The sequence below is a fragment of the Phoca vitulina genome, unplaced genomic scaffold, assembly GCF_004348235.1.
Source record: "Phoca vitulina isolate PV1807 unplaced genomic scaffold, GSC_HSeal_1.0 scaffold36, whole genome shotgun sequence".
Lineage (NCBI taxonomy): Eukaryota > Metazoa > Chordata > Mammalia > Carnivora > Phocidae > Phoca > Phoca vitulina.
In genome coordinates, this window is record NW_022589739.1 from 18,097,030 (window position 1) to 18,108,528 (window position 11,499).

At 36.2% G+C, this 11,499-nt stretch overlaps 1 protein-coding gene across 3 annotated transcripts in view; it reads right to left on the reverse strand.

The window, feature by feature from the left end:
* NARS2 (asparaginyl-tRNA synthetase 2, mitochondrial) overlaps positions 1-11,499 on the reverse strand; it is a 132,350-nt gene that overhangs the window by 58,352 nt on the left and 62,499 nt on the right. The window contains exon 1 of one of the 3 annotated variants that reach the window (XM_032427026.1): positions 10,508-11,003. The exons of the other annotated variants lie outside the window; for them this stretch is intronic. Coding sequence (XP_032282917.1) covers positions 10,508-10,512 — 5 coding nt within the window. The 5' untranslated portion in view covers positions 10,513-11,003. Of the gene's footprint in view, positions 1-10,507; positions 11,004-11,499 lie in introns of those variants that run through there. 3 annotated transcript variants of the gene reach the window in all.

The window sequence follows — 11,499 nt, forward strand, 5'->3', positions numbered from 1 at the left end:
GACTGTATTTTCTAACTAATGAAGTTTATCTTTTCACTTGGGCAAGAGACCCGGTGGACAAAGCATCCCGTAATGGGAACCAAAACTACCCCTTGAGCACCGACTGCCCTGAAATCAGCAAGCCCTCACGTGAGTCACCCCTAAGACAATGATTGACCTGACCTTTACTGCCCACCTGCACACACTCTTGGACCTCTGTCCCGCATCCTCCTTATTATAAACCTCAAAGTATTTTCAGCACTTTGGAGACAGTCTTTGGGATAGTAGTCCACTATCTTCCAGGGGCTGGTCTCACTGAAATAAATTCCGTTCTTGTTTGACCACCACCTGTCTTTCTGCCTTTGGGTTTTGCCAGCAGCAAGTGGCCAAACCAGGTCTGTTTGGGACCCCAGAGCCAGGGGCTCTTGAACCCCTGGGCCCTAATTACAGTTGCACAATTTTGTGAATATAGTAAAAACTACTAAATTGTACATTTTTTTTTTTTTTTTTTATTTGACAGAGAGAGAGAGAACAAGTAGGCAGAGAGGCAGGCAGAGGGAACAGGAGAAGCAGACTCCCTGCTGAGCAGGGAGCCCGATGCGGGGCTCGATCCCAGGACCCTGGGATCATGACCTGAGCCGAAGGCAGTGGCTTAACCGACTGAGCCACCCAGGTGCCCCCTAAATTGTACATTTTAAAGGGTGAATTTTATGGTAAGTGAGTTCTATCTCAGTAAAGTTGTTTTTTAAGAAATCACTTACTCATCTGCATCCAGGGCTCTCACCAAAGCCCAACAAATAGATCTGAGAAAATTTCAAAGCATGTCTCCCCTTTGTCTTTCCTATGTTAAACCGATTCAATTTCTTCAACCATTTCTTTAGACCATGATGTCTACATCCCTCTTATTCTGCCTGTTGCCCTAAAGTAGGATAGGATACAAAATCACAACCTTTTCATATAAAGTTTAATAAAAGACTCCAAGTATTTGGAAGTAGATAAAGGAACAGGACAGAAAAGCTAAATAGTTTGCTAGCTTTTCATGATTTGGCTAAATATAATTCATTCAAGGATAATGTATCAAACATGACATAAAAGTACCAAAAGACATTTCACAACCAAATACAGATAACATGTACTGGGGTAACAAAAAGATTGTATATCATAAAATGCTCTACAATAAGAAGGAAAAGTTGTATTAACTAGATTTCTGTTGTCCCAAAAACAGAAAAGCAATAGAATCCAAACTAAATATAACAGCCAGTGGTCATTAAATATAAATGACATTTTAAAATGCACTCTCATGTAATCATTCTACTGATAAGGTTACTTCTAAATTCAATTCAACCTAGACAAGGTTGAAATTCCCTTGCCATATGCTGTTCTTGCCTCAGGACAGGCTTTTGTGTAACAGCTACCACACTGTGAATTTCTTATTTAATGCTTATCTTGTTCATTAGATTGTATGGGGTCATGAAGATTGGGATCATATCTGTCTTGTTCATCTTTGCATCCCAGCACCTAACCTAGTGTTTGGCACACAGCTGACTCTCAACAAATGTTCAATCAAATTGAGATTGATTTTTGAGCTCTGAATCAGGTAAATGGTAGTAATAGAAACTATGAAGACAAAGAGGAACAAGATACAGTTGGAGGAATTTGTGGGCTAATGGGAAGATAAGCATATAAACAGACAATTTCAATTCTTTTTATAAATAGAATTGATAGAAATCCTTTCCAACAGGTATTTAAGTCTTTATTCTGTAATAATGTTATTAAAGTCCCTAAATCCAAAAGCTCAAAGTCTAAGCTATAGAGAAAAAAACAGTGATTCCAGTGTTATAAAACAGAAAGAATAAAGCAACAGGGGCATACAGAAGAAGGGCATTTATTTTATTATTTTTTTAAAGTTTTTTTTTTTTTTTAATATATTTATTTGACAGAGAGAGAGATAGCGAGAGCAGGATCACAAGCAGGGAGAACAGGAGAGCAGGAGAGGGAGAAGCAGGCTTCCCGCCGAGCAGGGACCCCGATGCGGGGCTTGATCCCAGGACCCTGGGATCATGACCTGAGCCGAAGGCAGACTCTTAATGACTGAGCCACCCAGGTGCCCCGAGAAGAAGGGCATTTAAATAAGCAGGATGTAGGGGTGGGAGTGGGGATTCTGGGTGAGATCATTTTTAAGCTGAGTTTATTTTTTATTTTATTTTAAATGATTTTATTTATTTATTTGTCAGAGAGAGAGAGAGCGCAAGCGTGCACACAAGCATGGGGAGCAGCAGACAGAGGGAGAAACAGGCTCCCGGCTAAATAAGAAGCCCAATGCGGGGCTCGATCCCAGGACTCTGGGATCGTAACCTGAGCCAAAGGCAGACACTTAACCGACTGAGCCACCCAGGCGCCCCTTAAGCTGAGTTTAGGTGGATGGGCAGGAATTAGCTAGACAAACACATGGGGAAAGGATATTCCTCATCCACAAAGAAACATCTGTATATTATCAGAAATTTATACACAGTTTAGGATAGCTGAAGCAAAGGGAAGTAGACGCAAATGAGTGAAAAGATGAAATGTGTGTGGAAAAAGGAAACTTGGGGATGGTATTCACACAGCTGCTTTGACAAACTGGAAAGATGGTAGTGCCATTTCTCGACACAAGGAATTCAGAAGGAAAAAACAGATTGAGAGAATGATGATGAATTTCGTTTGAGCATGTTGAGCTGTTCATACAGCAACCACTGTAGAAGACAACTGGCACTTCACAGGTGGGAGCTGAGCAGAGATTCCACATTGGAGATAGGAATTTCACACCACCATTCTTTGACCTCGAATTTGTGTGGGTTTTAACCCTTGTACTTCCACACCCACAATTCTTCATTAAGACCTCCAATTCTTTAAGTCCACCATTTTTTTCTATCATCACCTACTACCCCTATTTCCTCACTCCTCCTTGATCTATCATGACCTTCAGTACCTATTTCCATCAATCGAACTTGGCAACACCCAACCCCTGGTTAATCCAAATATTCACATTCTCTGTATTGTACCCAAACAAACTAAATATTCCTACTAAACCCTCTCCACTTGCTGCTTAATTTACCTGAAATGCTCATTCCCTAGCTATATTGTTCAAGTGAGAAAACAGGTAAGGTGATAACGAAATTCCTGAGTCTTTTATACTAATAGTCTGCTAATCCATATTTCCATCAAAATAGTTAATTTTTAACATACATAATACACTAAAAGAAGAAATCTCTTTGTTTTAAGGTCCCACTATCAAGAAGAATAATAGCATAAAGAACATCATTATTCACATACATTCAGCAAATAAAGATCTCAAAGTTTCATGGTGATAGCTTTCCCATGAAATAGAGTAAAAAAAGTGATTAACATATTTAACTCTGTTGTGGGCTTAATTCTATAGTAGAAACTATACACAATAGTTTAGAAGAATGAGAATTTGTGCTTTACAAATTCAGTTTAACAATACTTACAGAATATCTACTATTTTTAGTAGATGCAGATATTTAGGATGTTTATAATCTACGAGATAGACATGAGAAGAACTACGAACTGGATAAACATTAAAAATAAGAGGAACTTTTTTTCTTTAGGACATGAGATAGATGAGTACTGTAAGAGAGGAGAAAAAGAGAAAAATAATTTCTATTGAGAAAAATAGGAAAGGAGTCAAGAAGAAAGCCCTCTTTCAGTTGAGCCCTGGAGGAATGAGATATGGAAAAGCAGTCTAATGCTACAGGGAGGGGCATTAGAAACACAGAGGTGTGTGAAAATGCACAGCACAAATAAAATAGCCATAGGCAAAAAAAACTCTCGAAAATCAAATGAGTATAAATTAACAAAGTTCAGATAAGCATCAAGTGGATGAAGAATAAGAAAGTGATATGGGATGGGAAGACAGTTTCACACTCAGTTATAAAGGATATTTCAGTCTAACTCAGGTTCACATGTTGACATTCTTACCACAGCCACTTAACAGGATGAGTACATCCTGAGTATGAATGTTTCATGGCTTCTGAGCTCAGCATCTGCACTGATGAGATGACCCAGGGGAATGATTTTAAGAGTGCTCATACCAAACACAAAGCAAACAATTAATCAAACTGGAATAAAATCAACTGGAAAAAAAAAAAAAATCAACTGGAACCCCAAGCTGATTACCCACCCCACCCTCAAGGAAACAGCTGATTTTTTGAACCTAGGTTTTTGAATCTGAATAAAAGACAAGTTTAAAGAAGAAAATGAAAATGAGTAGAGACAGCCATTGCTTATTAGTTGAACACTGGTGTATATTTTTCCAGACTCTTTCCTACACACACACACACACACACACACACACACAGGGTAAAACCTTGAAGCACATTCTACTTCCCGTTTCATAACCACTGTTTTTCTTGTAACATGTTGTAAAGCTTTATCATCAGTTTTAATGGCTGTACAGTAATCCAATGTTTGGATGATTTCATAATTAATTTCACCCTCAGTTTATTGCTAGGGTCCATTATACCCAGTTTTAATTTTTAAGTTTCTTTGTTAAGCAGTTTTTGTTGTTTTTTAAAACACAAAGAATTTAAAAAAAAAAAAAAAGAATTTAAAAAAATTAATTCCAGTATAATTAACATACAGTTATATTAGTTTCAGGTGTACAATACACTTGATTCAACACTTCCATACATCACCCATTGCTCATCACAACAGGCGCACTTCTTAATCCCCATCACCTATTTAACCCATCCCCTCACCAACCTCCCCTTGGTAACCATCAGTTTGTTCTCTATAGTTAAGAGTCTGTTGTTGAGCAGTTTTAACTATTTCTTAATATTAGTATCTCATGATTTATACTTTCTTAAGGTTGTATTAATTTCCTAAGGTGGTCATAACAAATTACCACAAATTGGGTGTCTTAAAGGACAGAAATTTATTCTCTCACAGCTATAAATGCCAAAAGTCTGAAATCAAGGTGTTGTCAGCACCATGTTCTTTCTCAGGTTCTAGGGAAGCCTGCCTAGTTTCCAGTGGCTCTCAGAAATCCTTAGCATTCATTCCTCAGCATTACTCCTAACTCTGCCTCCTTCATATGGTCTTCCTTCTTTCTGTGCCTATCTCCTCCACATCTCTGAATCTAAATCTCCTTCTACTTTCTTTTATAAAGATAATAGTCATTGAATTTAGGCACACCCTAATTCACTATTTTAATGGATTAATCTGCAAAGGCCTTATTTTCAAAAAAAAGGTTGTAATTTACAGTAATTGTCTTTTGGGGGGACATAATTCAATCTACTACCAAGGTTATCTAAAAGACAGTGAAATTTGTAGTATTTTATTCAAATAGAATAAAACTTATTGAATCCTTTCATGAATCTAATGGGGTTTAGTGATCTTATTTTTGCTGTATATTTAAACATTTTGCTGTTTCATCCTAGAAATTATTTCATTACTCAATTACTCCTAATTAAGTTAAAAAAGAGTAAAACATTGAAAATAGAAAATGATGGATGCCTAGGATGCATAGTGGGTAAGAGGAAGATGCAGAGTGAGAGAAATCATCACCATTATTTCATCTTACATTTTCTTATTGCAGTACACAAAATATTGTGTCATCTTTCAAACAGGTCTAAGAAAAGGATGGAGACACGAATGTTGTAGTCTTTTTGTAGTTTTCAGAGAACACAGATGAGAATTGAGATCATCTGTTTTTCACTCACAATGACAAAGAGAAGAAAAACGATAAAGATGCTTCATAAATATTAGAAACAAGCCAGGAAAAGAATGCAAAGAGACAGAGAGTAACAATCTAGTCTCCAATAATAATGGTAAAATTGGTGTAAGTGAAATCTCAGACTATGAGCCTACAGATAACAATATCCTAAATGAATTTTCTCAAACCCAAGAATTGATAAGTAAATAAAACATTTCTAAGGGCAAAAAGGAAATATGATATTTCTATCCAATTAGTTATTCTACAGTTAGGACTTCATCATGCAATAACATGCAAGAGGAACTCGGATCATAGCATTCTGCTGGAAAGGTATGTGACAATATTCTTTCATCATCTACATTTGTGCACCAAAATTTATTTGATATGGTTAACAAATGAACAAAGGCTGAAGGCATGTATACAAAAGTTTCTAGAAGAAAAAATATCATGTAGAAATGAAAAAATTAAGTGATTTGATCATTGGTGTTTACAAATCTAAAAATAGAAATGTTTTGCAATTATGAATAAAAAAAGATGGCCATCCTCTCTTCAAAATTATGAACTGTCAAGTTCTCAAAAGTATTACTTTATGATGATATGAGTGCAAGAACCAGAAGTAATAAGCTTGAAACTACTAAAGAAGTATTTGAAATCCAGAATCTGTATTAAGTATAGATATATTCCTGGTTCATCCCATGGCAGTCGATAAATAGTTAGCTACATTCAAAAGGCTGTGTCTATATGGGATACTTTCAAAACCCAGAAAAGTGAGGATAAAAATTGGGCTTTACCACCATCATCAAGAAAATGAAAACAAACAAACAACCTATAGAATGGGAAAAACAAATTATAAATCATGTATCTGATAAGGGACTTGTATCCAGAGTATATAAAGAACTCTTACAACTAAATAATAAAAGACAACCCAACTAAACAAAAAATGAATCAAGGATTTAAGTAGACATTCCTCCAAAGAAGATATCCAAATGGCCGACAGGCACACCAAAAGATGTTCAACATCAGTAGTCATTAGGGAAATGCAAATCAAAACCATAATGAGATGCCACTTTACATGTACTAAAATGGCACAATGAAAAAGACATATAATAAGTGTTGACAAGAATTGGAGAAATTGGAACTTTTATACATTGTTGGTGGGATTGCTGTAAAATGGTACAGGCACTGTGGAAAACAGCCTGCAATTCCTCACAGAGTTAAAATTACCATGTGACCCACAGGTTCCATTCCTAAGTATCTACCCAGGAGAAATGCAAACATGTTCACACAAATACTTGTACTCAAATATTCATAGTAGTATTACTAATAATAGCCAAAAAGTAGAAACAACCCAAATGTCCATTATGATCTGCTGAATGGATAAACAAATGTGTTATACTCACACATATAATGTTATTTGGCAATAAAATAAAAATGAAATACTGACACATGCTACAACATGGACAGACATTGAAAATACTATGCAAAGTAGAACAAAATATGATACACTACATATTCTATTTATATGAAATACCCAAAATGGGCAAATTCATAGAGACATAAAGTAGATAAGTGGTTGCCTGGAGTGGGAAGGAGGATGGGGCGTGACTGCTAATGGGAAGAAGTTTCTTTTTGGGTGATAAAAATATTCTTAAAAAAAAAGATTCTATTTATTTTTTGAGAGAGAGAGAGAGAGAAGGAAAACAAGCTGGGGGAGGGGCAGAGGGAGAAGTAGACTCCCCATAGAGCAGGGACCCAGATGTGGGACTCAATCCCAGGACCCTGGGATCATGACCTGAGCTGAAGGCAGATGCTTAACCAACTGAGCCACCCAGGTGGCTCAGTCGAATATAAAAATATTCTTAAATTAGATTATGGTGACATTTGAACTGTGAAAATATACTAAAACCCATTGAACTGTATACTTTAAACTGGTGAATTTTATGATAAATAAATTAAAAATCTCTCAATAAAGCAGTTTTTAAAAATTGGGGTTTGCTAGGTTTACATTCCCAAAATTCTAGTGAAGTTGATTTTCACTAACCCCTTATTTTTATTTCTGCAAATTATTCGTAAGATGGCTTAAAAATATTTATTAAAAATAAGGTTCATTACCCCTAGACGGTAAATGGTGAGGACTATTTTCTTGGTATACTGAGGGTTAATCAATCTTCCTAAATGCACATTTAGATTGTTAGCACTTTTTCCCTAGTATAAACAAAGTTGCTTTCAACATTTCTGTTTATACACCTTAACAGAGTTGTAGGATCATTCCCTTAAGAAAAATTCCTAGAAATGAAATTCTTGGTAAAAGGTATTTCTCTAGAAAGGCTGTACCAATTTATATTTCCAACAGCAATGTTCAAGAGGAAAGCATGTTTTATCCTGAAATATGCCTGCCTTCATAGCTTACTAAAAAAATACATAATAAGGAAAAAATACCTGTTAACAAAACACCAAAAGCAAAAAGCAGAACAAAACACAATGAACAAAAAAAGAAAAACAAAAATCATCAAAAACTCTTTCAAATACATTAGGCTGAACCCTCCTCCAATTCTGGCTCTGACAAGAAATGGAAAATTTTAGATGACATTTCTGAATGTAGGTTTTGCAATTTAGTATATTTCCAATTCTCTCAGAATAAACATGTCACTTATAAATTATATTTATAGGCAGAATGTAATAAAAACACTTAGCTTTCTCTTTTTTAAAAAATGTATTTACAGCTCTGTCTGCCCAGAGGGTTTAGAAGCAATAATCTCCCACCAGTGGCAAGATACCCAATGACGGAATCTTGGTTTCAAAATCACATTTTTTTTTTTTGAGATTTTATTTATTTATTTGACAGAGAGAGACACAGCGAGGGAGGGAACACAAGCAGAGGGAGTGGAAGAAGGAGAAGCAGGCTTCCCAGGGCAGGGAGCCCAATGCGGGGCTTGATCCCAGAACCCTGGGATCATGACCTGAGCCGAATGCAGACACCCAATGACTGAGCCACCCAGGCGCCCCTCAAAATAACATTTTCCAATACAAGGAACCAAGTCTCTTTGGAGAAATGGCTGCATCAAGGGCCAGGGTAGGGAAAATAAAAAATAAGCCTAGGATAACTGCCAGAACTTGGAAGCAACCAAGGTGTCCCTCAGTAGGTGAATGGATAAACTGTGGTACATCCAGATAATGGAATATTATTCAGAAATGAGCTACCAAGCCATGAAAAGACATGGTAGAACCTTAAATGTATACTACACTAACTGAAAGAAGATAATCTGAAAAGGGTACCTACTATATGATTCCAACTATATGACATTCTGAAAAAGGCAAACTCTGGAGACAGTAAAAAGATCAGTGTTTGCTAGGGGGTTAAGAGGGAGGGAGTGATGAAGAGGAGGAGCACAGAGGATTTTTAGGGCAGTGAAACTATTCTATGTGATACTACAATGGTGGATACGTGTCATTATTACACATTCATCCAAAACTACAAAACGTACATCACCAAAAGTGAACCCTAATGTAAACTACGGACTTTGAGTATTAATATGTGTCAGTGTAGGTTTACTGATCATAAAAAATAAATATATAAAACAAATAAATAAATAAATATGGGCTATCTCACAGTACCAGAGAATAAGGAAATACTCAAAAAACAAAAGGATAAGGGCATGTCAAAAGGATACTACAAGAGTTAATCTGAATGAGTTCCCAATAGCTAAAACTAAAACAGTTGGAGCAACAAAATACGTAACATAGAACTAGAGTATAACCCAACCTATAAAATAAATATACGAGTCCATCCTGATATAAATGATAACAAAAAAAATAAGGGTGAAGAGACAACAAATCTTCCATATAGAAGAATTCCAAATACTCTCCCCTCCAGGAGGTGATGCTTAATTCCATCTCGACCTCCCCAACCCCTTATTCCCACCTCCAATGAGGGTGGGCTAGACCTAGTGACTTACTTCTAAAGGACAAAGAAAGGGAAAAATAGTACATTTTCAGTGGAGAAAATCGGCAAACACTAGCTAATCCAAGTAATAAAGGTTAATGTCACCATCTGGATATCATGTACCCCCTGATGATGGTAAGAGCACTTCACCTCTATGGTATTCTTTCCAAAAACCCATATAACTCCAGTTGAAACATGAGAAAAACATCAGACAAATTCAGATTGGGATACATTCTACAAGTCATGAAAAACAAGGAAAGACTGAGGAATTGTTACAGAATAGAAGAGACTGGGGAAAACATGACAGCTAAAAGTAATGTGGTACCCTGAACTGGACCCTGGAAGAAGAAAGAAGGCACTGGTGGAAAACGAGAAATCCAAATAAAGTCTGGAATGTAGTTAACAGCAATGTACTAACAATGGATTCTTAATTTTGACAAAACATACCATGACAATGTGCGATATTTACAATGGGGGACACTGGGCAAGAGGTGTATATAAAAAGTCTGCACTGTCTTTGCTACTTTTATATATTTAAAAATTACTCAAAAATAGAAAGCTTATTAAAAACAACAACTACCAAATTAAACTTTAAAGTGGAGCCATAAAACCACTGACCCAACATAGATATCCTTTTGGAAAATGTTAAACTTCTAAATTTAACTACATTTACTCCATTTTGAAAGTCTGTTAAATACAATTAAAGAAAAGGCTGAAGGAAGACTAACAATTTCTTACTGGAGATTAAATCAGGCATTAATCTGAAACATGAAGTACTGCATATTAATAATCCTAGAACTATGCATATTCAACTAGACACATTTGACTGACATTATTAGAAATACTTCAAACACATTAAAAAAATACAGAACCTCATATTCTGCCAAGTCAATCTTCTGTCAAGTTTCACTGTACACTGTGTTCTGTGGTTCACTGCACTTTACTGGGAAAGAAGGAACATATTTAATCTACTAGTGGTATTATAATGGCAAACACTTGGTAAATTTACACCTTTCACACATACTATGACACTTCTGAGGGGAAGGTACTTTGCCTCTAACTTTATACATTAAAAAAATGAATACCAAAAATTTAAGAAGATTACCTAAAACTTGGATATAAGGCCAAAAGGTAGACAGTGTGCCCATTCAATGGAATATGGGGACATAGACTGATTCAAAGGTTAATTACTTATGAGAATATACTTTGCTCCATTATTCTACTTACTACCAAATTAAATATCCCAGATTAAGTAAAGTTACATGTTAACTTGTAAATATCTGTCTCGTACAGTTGAAAATCATTTTTGTCAGGTAGAAGAGAAAATTCCAAAGGTTAAGGTTATTGATCTGTAGGACATTAATGAGTTTGTAACTAATCTAGCAATCTTTCTTTTTTCTTAAACTATAAAAATTTTTTTTATTATGTTATGTTAATCACCATACATTACATCATTAGTTTTTGATGTAGTGTTCCATGATTGTTTGTGTATAACACCCAGTGCTCCATGAGGACGTGCCCTCTTTAATACCCATCACCAGGCTAACCCATCCCCCCACCCCCCTCCCCTCTAGAACCCTCAGTTTGTTTCTCAGAGTCCACAGTCTCTCATGGTTCGTCTCCCCCTCCAACCCCCCCCTTCATTTTTCCCTTCCTGCTATCTTCTTTTTTTTTTTAATATATAATGTATTATTTATTTCAGAGGTACAGGTCTGGGGTTCAACAGTCTTACACAATTCACAGCGCTCACCATAGCACATACCCTCCCCAATGTCTATTACCCAGCCACCCCACCCCTCCCACCCCCCAACCCTCACTTTGTTTCCTGAGATTAAGAATTCCTCAAATCAGTGAGATCATATGA